General features: G+C 38.3%; 1 protein-coding gene across 1 annotated transcript; it reads left to right on the top strand.

The window, feature by feature from the left end:
• The first annotated feature begins 552 nt into the window (after positions 1 to 552).
• Positions 553 to 6,770, top strand: c9 (complement component 9). Its single transcript, XM_022191588.2, has 11 exons — positions 553 to 670; positions 779 to 869; positions 1,058 to 1,208; positions 1,286 to 1,427; positions 3,497 to 3,635; positions 3,743 to 3,958; positions 4,069 to 4,309; positions 4,399 to 4,515; positions 4,921 to 5,096; positions 6,081 to 6,315; positions 6,426 to 6,770. The coding sequence occupies exons 1-11, from the start codon at positions 597 to 599 to the stop codon at positions 6,581 to 6,583; spliced, it is 1,740 nt and encodes a 579-aa protein (XP_022047280.2). The 5' UTR covers positions 553 to 596; the 3' UTR covers positions 6,584 to 6,770.
• The last annotated feature ends 6,578 nt before the right edge of the window (positions 6,771 to 13,348 follow it).

The raw sequence follows: 13,348 nt of genomic DNA, 5'->3' as shown, positions 1-13,348 counted from the left end.
TTATATCATCATATCAAACAGGGTGTAATGCTAAATAAGAACAATAAAGATCCACATGCAGTTGTTTGTTTGTCCTGCAACATTAACAGGGTGTTAAATCTGACACTTTTGTGGTTTCAGTGGATACATTTCTGAGCAATTTGAATGGATTCTATCATACCTTTGTGATATGTGCTGGTATTTTGTAAGCACAGAAAAAATACGAGGGTATAACAAATAATTAATCAAACAGATTAATGTAATGTAACAGTTTTATAACAGTTTTCCACAGATGATGGTAAGAAATTATTCACTACTTACTGTTATTGAATATCCCTTCGGGGATGAATAAAGTCGTTGTATTGTATTGTATTATTTTAATACTTTTGAAGAGGCTTTCGCTCATATTATGATGAACAAAATATACAGACTGCATGAGTAAGAAGTTTTAATCCAAACAAACATTGTGACCTCTGGTTTAGGAGTTTCCAAGCACTGGATCAATATTGCGGAAGGATTGGCTTTGACTCTTTTTGCAGGTAGATAATCATTAACAAAGAGGCAGCTTAAAAAACCAAACAGACAAACAACATCATTTGTGTTTTCAAAGAGCCATCATGAGGATTGAGGCAGCTCTCCAACTCGGCTTCTGTAGCCTGTGTCTAACTCTGGCACTTCTTGGGGAAGGAATGTATGTGTATTTTCTGTTATATTTTCAGTTAAGGTTGTTTTTTCTGTCACTTAATGTGGTTTTTAGGATGTTAGCAAGGGTTTACTGTATCTGTTGTGTGTATTTCAGGGGAGTGGAGCTTCCTGAGCCACCAGCTGTGAACTGTATGTGGAGTCGCTGGTCAGAGTGGAGTTCCTGTGACCCCTGCACAAAAATCAGAGTGAGTCCAATGCAACTGTAGCCACAATATTTAATTTGTTTATAGATGTAGTGTTGAAATGTACCCTTTAGGCACAGTATGACTGAGAGGCTTCAAACATAACTTCAGTGTTTTTGTGGTGACTGCTCTCTGCCTTCATACAACTGGGGAGATCCTTACCAATGTGTGATATCATTTATGATCCTCAGGGGCGCTCTCGAACTGTAGAAGTGTTTGGCCAGTTTGGGGGCAAGTCGTGCCAGGAATCCCTCGGGGACAGAGAGTTCTGCATGACTGATGCTGAATGTCAGCAGCCGCCTAACCCTGAGTGTTCAGACAAAGAGTTCCAGTGTGAATCAGGTAATGCTGCTTCTTTAAAGTCACCTACAGTATGTTAGATTTTTATTTTATTTAGTTTAACCTCCATCTCTGCACAGGAACCTGCATTAAAAAGAGACTGACGTGCAATGGGGACTATGACTGTGAAGACGGATCAGATGAGGACTGTGATCCTGACCGTAAACCCTGCGGAGATACGGTCCTGGATAGCAACGAGCAAGGCAGGACGGCAGGATACGGGTAAGAGTTATTAAAGAGTTAATTCAGGTGGAATCAAAAAGTCAATATGCAGCAGCAACAACCCACACTGTAAAAAACACAAAAACATAAACACGTTTTAAAAATCCATTAAAAAAATTTTGGAAAATCTGACAGTGATGGTAAAATATTTTATAGAATATAATATTTTTTAAAAATACATGAAGTTTTCAAAAGTTAAAAATTCCAGTTTTCATGTGGAAAACTGGTATTATGTACAACTTAAACTAATGTCTCTCTTTGTGAGATTTTACTTAATACTATGTGTAATTTAAGCAAACAAGGAAACTCTGTAGAATAGCAGCTGAAAAGTTATTTATTATTTTTCAGTTCTTAATATACTGTGCATTATTTGCCTTTCAGATAATTTAAAATATCTGCACAATAGTGTTACAGATAAAGGTAGTCTGTAACCTCCAGCACTCCTAACGAGACTCTCACTCAGCTCACCTGTTCTCATTGCACCCAGCTGGTGCTCATCAGCCTGGGAAGTCTATAAAAGGAGGTTTTCTCCCTCAGTTTGGTGTGTGACACCAAAGAGCTAATGCCTTCAGTTGGTTTCTCTTGGTTTGTGTGATGAGTGTTTATGAGTGGTTATCTGTTTTGAGGGAGAGGGTAAATTCTAGAGTTTTGTGAGGGTCTATCTCCAAGGAAATGGTTGCACTTAATATTCTCCCCCCACCAAACGATTCTACCTTTGTTTGAGGCCTCTTTACTTTAGTTTGCTTTCTTCTAGTGGGTGGCCGTGGAGAGTCATAGCTCCACTTCACCTTTTAGACCCCAAAGGCCTTATTTTTGTTTTTTTGGCAAAGATGCAGATTTTCTTTTTTGTTACTTTCCCTGTCCTTCACATCATTGACTTGCTGAAACGTAACAATAGCAACAGTTTCTCCTGATTTAAATACAATGAAAAAAATGTAATATTATAGTTAAACATTGTAAAATCAGAATCACTTTATTCAAAAAGAATGAATTACCATTTACAGTTATGATTGTTTAGTTATTGTATTAGACACAATTTTCAAAATGAAATTAAATAAAATAAGGGTAGATTGTTTTTTAAAAATCCAGTTAAAAACTTATTAAAATTTTTTGCCAATGGAGTTAGAAATAATTTGTTCTAAATTTCTATGAGAAAATTCTCAAAAGGAATCATTTTAAAGAAAATAGGACATTTTCCTTAGTTCCCAGAAAGTTTCTTCTAAAGGTAGGATAACGTTCTCTAAAGAAATCTCTAGAGACATAAGACTGTTAAACTACTATACTCTAACATTCTTAAAATGTTTGTCAAATGTTGCATTAGGTAAATGTTTCTTTATCATGTAGCATTATGGGAATGTTAACAACATCCCCACAATATCCTATGAACATTGCAAGCAAAATGTTCTATCTCTGTCATCATACATTTTTTAACATAAACCTTTTTTTAAGTTTTGGTTTATGAATGTTCTTCCTTTGTTTTGTCCCTTTTAGTTGAGATGAGGATAAAATGAAGACTTGATGGAGAAAGTGCCAAGTGCTTACATCAGGATGGGACTTATTTATGAGGTCCATGTGTTACAAAAGTCACTATTAGCAGCTTCAGGGGAGATGCTTTTATCGGAGCTGTTTTTAGAAAAAAAACATCATTTATGTTGTACAATAATAAAGGTTAAATTAAAGAATAGCTACACATTAAATCTGTTCAGTTACTTTCTTGCTAAGTTAAACATGAACATCAATTACACTCATGTCTGTGTATAAAAATTAAAGTGGGAGACCCTTAGCTTCACTTTGTACCAGGACCGAGGAGCAGCAACAGCAGCTCTGTCCTGCCAGAACTTCTCGCCCTTCCTAATACATATCAGATGATTTTTTTAACTTTAGACACTGCCAGGCAAGCTGTTTTCCATTATATCCAGGCTGTAAGTGGCTTTAACGTCATGATTAATGGACAGATATGTGAGCGGTATCAATGCTTTCATCTAATTCCAAAGAAAATGAGCTCATCTTCTAAAATGCATAAACTGTTAAGTTAAGTTAAGCTAAATTAAACTCTGTGTACGCACCAGAATCAACATCTTGGGTTCTGATCCTCGAATGAACCCCTTCAACAATGACTACTTCAACGGAAGATGTGATCGAGTGAGGAATCCAAACACGGGACGGTATGACAGGCTTCCCTGGAATGTTGGTGTGCTCAACTATCAGGTTAGCCACAATAATTTCTCATTTGTAAAACGATGATGAACGGATTTCAGCAAGGACTACGGTAACTCATTCCTCCCACCTAATTCTTTGGCTCTTTGTCTTTCCAGACTCTAGTGGAAGAAACAACTTCCAGAGAAATCTATGACAACACACACAGCCTCTTGAGGGAACTGCTGACAGAGATGAGCATTAAAGTGGACACTGGACTTTCCTTCAAATTCAAACAAACTGAGAAGTCCATGTCCAATATTTCTCTAAATTTTGATCATCAATATGAGAAGAAAACGATGATTAAGGAGATCTCGGATTATTCTACTGTTCAGGTAAACTTCAAACACATTTTCTAAGCAGTTCATAACAAAACTATTCAAATGGAACCAAGAATGAGCATCTGCATCCGTGCTGAATCTTGTTTCTCTTCCTGCATTCTCAGAACAAGAGCTTCATGCGAGTCAAGGGCCGAGTACAGATGAGTACCTACAGGATGCGCTCACGTGAGCTCCAAGTTGCTGATGAGTTCCTGCAGCATGTCAAATCTTTGCCTTTGGAGTATGAGAAGGGTATTTATTTCGCCTTCCTGGAGGACTATGGCACCCACTACACCAAAAATGGGAAATCAGGTGGTGAATACGAGTTGATTTACGTGCTCAACCAAGACACCATCAGGGCAAAAAGTATGTCTGCTTCATTGTTTGGATCTTCTCCAGCATTATATGTTGACTGAATGAGATAACGCTCTAAACTTTGATCATGACTCTTGCAGGTCTGACAGAGAGAATGATTCAAGAATGTGTCAAAGTAGGCATCACCACAGACTTCACTGATGGAAAAGCACATCACAACAGAGATGGATGCAACAATATAACAACAAATGAAACAAGTCAGCTTTCCCTGATTTTCCTCATGACACTGATTAGTAAACCCTGTTTGCTTGTGATTTTTCAAGTCTATTTTAATACGAAACTTAGCTTATGATTGTGGAAAAAGTTATTAGTAAAGCTCATAGATGGCATGAAAAGTTTGCTTCATAGTTCACTGCAAGACAGTGAGGACAAAATCCACAACTATTGTTCTCCATAGAGATGAACTGCTGTGTGGACAAACACTAAGCAGGGATGTTTGAATTTGTGGAAAACACAGAAACTGTGTGAGATTGTATTCAAAGAGACTTGTAAAACCCCAACATAAACTCTAACGCTTAGGCTGTCTTTTCTTATAAGGAAATTATACACATACATTGCAGTAACTATAAGTCATTAAATATGGGTTTCCTTTTGCTACACAGGTAGTGTTCATGGAAAAGCACTGGTGGATAAGGTGATGACATCCGTAAAAGGAGGAACTCTAGAAAGTGCTGTTACTATGAGGGCGAAATTAAATAAGGAAGGGGTGATGGACATTGCTACGTATCAAGCATGGGCCAGAGGCATCCCAGATGCCCCAGCACTGCTCAACAGTGAGGTAGGAATGATAAACTGGCAGAAGGAAGCTGTAAAATTATAGTTATAGTGTGATAACAATGTTTACAGCAATGCTAGAAGGTGTCAGCGTCAGCCTTTCTGCTGGGTTTGGATCAATCCATCAACTTTGGTCCAGACAGACAGGTCGAAAACGATCTGATGGATTGTCATGAAATTTCATACAGTCATTCATAGTATCCAGCTGTGGCAACTTTTCATTTACTGAGATCACCTGGTCAACATTGTCACTTATCTTGTGATCTAGTCAATGAATTGGTGATCCTCTGAACTTTCCTCTTGAGCAACCATAACACTGATCTTTGAAATATATCAATAATGGATTATCTTTAATGACGTCCTCCAGTGAAAATCAAGTTTTGTTTTTACCTTGTAAATATGTGCATTTTGAGTATTTTTGTAACTTTGAAGACAAATCAATGCCATGGCTATTCATTTCCAGCATGAAGATGAAGTCAATCAGTCTTCAAAACATGATTCAGACTTCAAAGATTTCATATGTAACAAACCTGAGGAGTCAATCCTGGCAGCTTTTGAGATGTCTATTTGTATTTTTATGCTTCTACTGGCTAAATCGCACTAAAAGTATAGTTTACTAGTGTGCACAGAGTAGTTTTACAGTTTTACAAGAATAATCTTAGGTGAGCTGGTGTGCTCAAGCTACAATAATGGAAAGAAGGGCATGGAGAGAAATGGAGTACTGTGTCAACATTAGGGTCAAAATTTAAATTTGTCGAACAATTTGGTTTCTGATCAAGACTTGAAATGATAAATATGGTAAAAAAAGAAAAGAAAAAAGAAAACATCAGCATAATAGCATTAGCATGTTAGCCTGCTGGTATTTACCTCAAAACACTGCTGTGTCTAAGAGCAACCTCACAGAGCTGATTTTGAACTTTTTGTCTTGCTGCAAGAAATTAAGCTTTTTTTTAAAAATGAAATACATATATTGCGTTGTCTCTTCCAGCCAGAGCCCATCTACATGTTAATTCCTGTGGAAATGCCAGACGCTAACTCCAGGATATCGAACCTGAGGCAGGCCACAGCTGACTATGTGGCAGAATATAACGTGTGCAAGTGTAAACCCTGTCAGAACGGAGGCACTCTGACTCTGCTGGACGGAAAGTGTCTGTGTCTGTGCCCTCACCTGTTTGAAGGCCTCGCCTGCCAGAATTTTAAAGGCGATAAAGCTAAATACGGAGGTAGGAGCTAAAAAGATCAACTAAAACACACAGCATCCCAACATATCAGGATAGCCGTTCATGTTATTGTAGTTTGTCTTGAGGTTGTTAATTTGAACAATGTCTTGCAGGTACAAGACCTACTGTTAATCAGGAGGGTAACTGGTCGTGCTGGTCTGCCTGGTCCAACTGTAGTGGAGGAAAACGCAGCAGGACACGTGGCTGCAACACCGATGGGCTGACTGGAGCTTCATGCAGAGGAGACACTCGGAGTGAAGAGTACTGCTGAGTGCATAGATGACCATTTAACAAGCAAAACACAGAATAAAATGACAATTCTTTATTTGTAGAGGTTTATATTTTGCGATTTAACAATGTGTAGTATACTTCGTCAACTGCAAATATGTACTCATGGGGGTTTAGTAGAAAATAATCTTTGTTAAACTTCAATAAATACAATTTATCTCAGTAAACAAGTCTTCTGGTATTTTTTTTAGTGGTGTAATGGCCCTTCACTGTGCACTTTCCAAGTTCCTGAGCACGATAGGTTCTTTTCATTTCAATCTTTGTAGCAAGGTAACACTGCATTACCATAGGACAACTTAAATAAAAAGTAATTTCCCAAAATAATTTCATACTTTATATGCTTTACAGCATGAAATGTATTGTCTTGCATTTCGATCCAAACTGAGTTTGTCTTTTTGACTACAAACAACACAGTGTTCCTTTCAACTTTAGCTCACTCGAATAGTGTTGGCTGAAGTATGTATTAATGGGCTAATAACTCAAGCATGGACACATTCCAGCTGGTTGTGCTGCGCAAATGAGAACCAGATGAGTAGAAGCTTCGTGGATGGAGAGAGAACTGACATTAAAGATGACTAGAAACGGTCAACAAACATTATATAGCTCTTTGTAGCACTGAGACAAAGCTGTTTATCAGTGCCACCCCTGGTAAATAAGTCAAGTAACACGGGGATATTATAATAATTATACATGCTGGAAAGGAAAAAAGTGTCTAATTAGTTTAACATATTCTCAACCAACATGATCAAAAGGTGCAAATATAAATACAGGATGTGTACAGGTATGTACATATCTCAGATTTGCATGGAGATCCAAATTCTAGTTGACATCTCATGAGGAAAAACCATAAATAAAAAGAATGATGGAATGATTCCACCTCAGTTTTAGTTTCCTGGAGCTGTGCATGCTGGCTCCCTGTCACACTATTATGGCTCACTGGAACACCTGAACAGAAAAACCTTTCATAAATGTATTAGTAACACATGTGCTTTTCATACTTCAAAATTCGAGAAAACAACTGTCTCCTAAGTCCAATGCTGCAATCCTCCATCCCTAACTTTTGTCGTTCTTGCTCTTTTCCTTTCTTCTCTTTTGTGAAGAGGTGTTTTGGGGCTTTATTCTCCTTGTCAATGGTAAAATCATTAGCATGGCTTATTGCTTTGATGCCTGTGGATTTGCTCTTGCAATGGACAAAAAGGATGACTGGAATATTTGCTTAGCTAAGCTGCCTTTGATTCCTATGTTTGGTCTTGGTTTTGAATTCAGTCATTTAGCACCAACACTGCAGGCATGACTGGAGATCCTCGTTAAGCAAACAGAGAGAGGGTGAGCTAGCAGTGACCGTACCGCTGCAGCTTGCACAATAATTAGGAATGTGCACCGGCCTGTAAATGTGAAAGCTGTTTTGATAAAAGAAATATTTCATACAGACTTATACTGAAGTGAACCGATTATTAAGGGTAGTCTCAGTGCTATACGTCATGCTTAAAAAATGTCAGCAATGCAAAGGATTAAAAAGCCTTTAAACAACAGTAATGCCTGCAGTGTTAGCATGTTAGACTCTTTACATATTGTAGCGTCGTACTTAAATGACCTGAGCGCGTTATTTATTGCTTCTTCCTGTTTCAGTTAGCTTTCTGGGAATATCCCCTCCTGTCATCACTTAGAGAAGAGTCCAAAAGATTTTGTGTTCGTATGTGTTCGTGTGTGTGCGTGTGTGTGTGTGTGTGCATGTCGAGGGAAGGTGATGAATGCATACTTCAGAAATAGCCACTGGGGGTGGTGGCCCCTGGCCTTTAGGATGTCAGCATAATGGAGTAAAACTTTGGGACCTTATTGAGCTCCAGGGAGACCCCATTCACTGGAGACAGCAACCCAGCCTCAGGCCATTATCTTAGTCGAAAATGTTTTGTTCTTTCTTCAGTCTTCAACAGAACCATTTGCACAAAATAATGAACCCCTCTTCATCGATAGACTGCCCGATTCTCTCTTTTTTTTTTTACCAATATTTACACATACTGAGTAACAAGGGAACATTTAAAAGTGAGGACTTTTTAGAACACGTTCAAGACGCTCGACAGGTTGTATTTCCATTATTCTACATTATGTGGGAGAGCTGTGTTCACAGTTTTAGAATTCAACATACATGTCTAAGATGTTCAGAGGTAAAAATCGAAAATCAAATAAATTCATTGCATTTTTTTTATGTCGGGCTGAATAAAAACATCTTAAAATCTTTAAAAAGTCATTTTAAAGAAGTTTTTCTTCTTTAAAATCAATAGTCCAAAGATTGTAGGTGTCATGTGCTGCACATATTGTAAAGCTTTAATACAGCATAAATAAAAATCACCACTCTCATCCTCTGCTAAAGATACATAAGTAAACCGAGAACATTCAGTTATGTTTTTTCTAAATAAAACTTAAAATGAAACACAGAATTCTTCACTTTGAAACTGGTTTCCCTCAAGCTGGGAAATAAATTCTAAGTTTGCTTTCAAAATGTGAACCATTGTTGTGCCTTCTCATAAACACATAGACTCTGCTCTCAGGGAACAAGAGGTAAGGGATATTTTTCCAACAAAAGCTCTCGGAAGAGTGTGAAAGTATCCCCCTCGCACTCTTAAATGCCTGGACACAGTAGGAGCTGCCCCCTCCCCACTTCCCTGGGTCACTAAAGGCATTGAAGTTTCAGAGGGCTGCTACGGCAGATTACTCCACACAGCTGTCCCAGCACCGTGGAAATGAAGTTATGCCCCTTGTCAGCTATGTTTTGTGTTGCTCTCTCGCTCCTTGAAAACTTGCTCTTCAAGGGGCTGCAGGGGGGAACCAAGGGGAGGGAACCAAAGCACAATTCCTATCCGGCTATCCTGGAAACGCCGTCTGATTGGTCGATTAAATATTCCCTCTTTGCATCATAATTCAGCGAGCCTCGAAATCCCTGACATTCAACCCAGCACCACCCCTCTCCCAGCCAGCCCCTTCCCCCATGAACCCTCAATCATAAATCAACCCCTCCTCCACCTTTCCCACCTCTCCAAAGCCTGGGCTATGGCTTTCTGTGGGCCCACCCCTCAACCTCCAATTATTGTGGGTCACTGGGGTTTATTCACTTCACTTTGCTTTTGCTAAGTTTGTTTATTTTTGAACAAATCTGTTACCCAAATCTAGAAATGTGTTCAAACGTTTAGGTAGACTTTGAAAAAAGATATTACACATAACCAGCTGAACTAATCTTTGCTGAATTTAGTAAACTAAAATATGCTGCAACAACCAGCAGATTATGGTGTTTAATATTAGCTGAGGTGTATTTTAGTACCATAATAAGTGATGATGATGTTGGCTTTACAGTCCATGTAGATGCATTTGTGCAACTTCCAAAAGTTATTATACCTGTTAGTAACTTATAAATGGGGTATGTTAGTGCAGCTTTGAGTTACTTTTACTTTTGTTGAGTATTTCCATTTTCTGCTACCTCAATTACAATTCAGACATGAATGTTGTTTGTTTTACGTCCAGTGCATTTATGTGTGTGATACTTTCAGGTAACAGAACATTGCGGATTTTGCTTAATAATACTGAATATGATCAACAAAAAAATGTGAAAGTTATATATATGTCAGGGTAGAGACTGCGATTTGGTAGAATTGGAGTTTCTACCAGTAGAGATTGCGATCGCAATCTCTACCAGTAGAATTGGAGTTTCTACCAGTAGAGATTGCGATCGCAATCTCTACTGGTAGAGACTCCAATCGCAAACTCTACTGGTAGAGACTCCAATCGCAATCTCTACTGGTAGAAACTCCAATTCTACTGGTAGAGACTCCAATCGCAAACTCTACTGGTAGAGACTCCAATCGCAATCTCTCCTGGTAGAAACTCCAACTCTACTAAATCGCAGTCTCTACCCTGACATATATATAAAGCTTAAAAATGGGAAATTTACAGCAGGTAATCTATAAAAATGCCTTAAATCTCCTTTACCATCTTCAAGATTAACGTGATGAACATATGCATGCATCAGTATTTAGAATCCAATGAATGTGCCTTTCTTCACTATGACTACTTTTACTTTTGATGCTTTAAGGATATTTTGATGGCAAAGTTTTTTTTTTTTAGCTTAAGTAATAATTTAAATGCACAACTTTCACTTAGAACAGAGTATTTCTACATTGCGTTGTATTTACATTGCATTCACTTAAGAACAAGATTGGAGTACTTCTTCCACCACTGCAAAACATTTTGTCAACTAGTGTTTAGTATTAGTGGATTTATCATTTGCATAACTTTGATCAGGCTGAAATGATCCCTTTTCAAAAGATAATCTGGGAGATCTTCATATTTTAGAGGTTGAAATGAGCAGATATTTGACAGATTTTCAAGATAAATACTTTAAATGAGCTATGAAACTCACTATCGATCAACTAATTGCTTCAGTTTTTCATTGCTTAAGTCCATAATTAACGTCATACAGTATATAACAACATTTCTAGTAGTCACTCCATTACTGCTCTGCTATTTTCCTAAAAAAATATATTTCTGTAGTTATTATCTAACCAAGACATGTCACTGAACTGGGTGTCATTTTATGCTGATTCAAAAAAAGGGAGTGCCAGGTTATTATGTTTGTTTACCAGTTTACTTTCGGTCCATTGCAGCTTTAAATTATATAGAAGTAGGTCTGTGGTGAACCAGCTTTTGCTCTCACCGCCTACATTTTTCTTTACTGTCTTTCTCTGCATTTTTTCCCTCCATATCGTAAGGTTCACATGAGGCAGACATGAGTATAGCTGAATTACAAGCAGTCCACTTTATTCCACGAGTATTAAAATAGGCTCAACAGGAAAAAGTCAGTCTGGCGGCTGGGCTGTTTTAGAAATGTTTTGCACAGTAAGGGAGTTACTTCATTGCCGTTGCAGTGAGGAATAGTGTCTGAAATCCAGATGAATGGCAAAATAAATTTACCTTCCGAGAACACATGTTGTAGCTTAGATGTTCAGACAGTATTAAAATACATCACTCTGGGGGAAAGAATATTAAAACTGCTGCCCATAAAGAGAACAGTAACATATGAACCACACCAGCCTGGGTGAATATTGTCTCCAAAATAAAATGAGGTTGCCGGTTTTCTTTTCCGTAGTGTAACCTAGAGGATGACTGATCTGAGGCGGGGCAGGGGGGAGGTTGGCCAAGCAACAGTTTGAGTTATGATGAGGCAATTTTAATGAGGTTCTGGTCCCTGCACCCAAAGCCCCAGTTGACTCTTTTCTGTTTCGGCATGGGAAAAAGACACAACATTCCTATTTTCCTCTGGTGCCAAAAGTTAATTGAAAACATTTCAGGGCAAATTATTGTCTGGGGCCCCCATATGACTCTCATCCCTTCATTATCCTCAACAATAATAAAAAGGCATTACAATTATTAATGGTTGGAGTGGAGGCCTGCTCTCTTAAAGTGACAGCGGCAGGCTTTTCATAACAAAGGCTGGGAAATCCCTTCAGCACATCACTTTGTTGGTGTTTTTAACAACCGGTGGGATTTATTATTTGGGTCATTCTTCTAAGTCGAATAAGCTTATGTTTTTAAAGTCATATTGTACAATCAAATGTGCCAAGCTATGATGAAGAACATCATCCTCATTGCCTGTGATAGAAGTTAAAGAGCACTAAACACCTACTTGTAAGAGCCGTAACTCAGATAAATGTTGAACAGCAGGAGTTAGACGGAGCAATAAAGTTGAACTCTCTCACATAACTCCTCTGTCTTCCTCTGGGAGAGCTGTCTCCTAATGCTCCCCCCACTCCCTGCAAAGGGTGACAGAGCAACAGAGTGAATGAAGTGCCCCCACATTGTACTGCAGCACCATTATGTGTATTGCATCTCCATAATAGAGGTGCCACTCGACTTCTCTTCCAATCAATGGGCTGGAGGGCCCGTCTCTTTCCCTTGAAAAGCAACATGGCTGCCATCAATGGTTTCAAGACCCATCATCACAAGTGAAGGAGGGGACACTGGCTGTTTTGTCAGCACAGCGAGCTGACTGATTCACAACATGTGTCACATGCGTGTTACACATGTACCCTGCACAGTGCAGCAGATGAAAAATTATGCATTGGGTACAGGAACTGTAAAATTTAATGATCTGCGACAGTTTCTAAAGATCCAGTAAACTCTACGCACATCTGTAATTTGTAAGTTTGTGTGAAAGTTAACATACACAAGATGTGCATTTCATAATATGTGTACTGATTATAAAATGTCACAGTGAAGCTACTGAGCCTTTATTCTGGGGAGTAATAATACCAAAAGTGGGTCAGGTTTTGCTCTGCAATGATGCACGTCAGTTATAATTTGAGTAAAATTACCACAAGAACTGTGAGTGGACAAGAACTGTTTTGGCCAAGGACCCTTAGAAGGCTAGTTTTGCATACGTAATGGAACATTACAGCAAAAAAGCACTAAGAAAGGCTTCTAAATGCACAAACAGCAGCTCATGTTCTAAAGTCACTGTATCTGCAGTGACACTACTTTAAGGTTAAATGCATTCAAAATAATTTGGTCCCAAAACTGGACCATCTTTTTCCATGTCTAAATAGAAATTATTAGTCGAATTATTTTGTGAACTTCATGTAATAAAACTGAATTATGCAACAAAACAATACATAACAGTACACATGAACCGACTACATCGTACCCCACTACTGAATATGTAAAATGTGAATGTTAAACAGAAAGAGATTAAAGTCAAAAG

The sequence above is a fragment of the Acanthochromis polyacanthus genome, chromosome 18 (assembly GCF_021347895.1).
Source record: "Acanthochromis polyacanthus isolate Apoly-LR-REF ecotype Palm Island chromosome 18, KAUST_Apoly_ChrSc, whole genome shotgun sequence".
Lineage (NCBI taxonomy): Eukaryota > Metazoa > Chordata > Actinopteri > Pomacentridae > Acanthochromis > Acanthochromis polyacanthus.
Note: the sequence above shows the minus strand (reverse complement) of the source record. Positions and strands in the feature narration are given on the sequence as shown.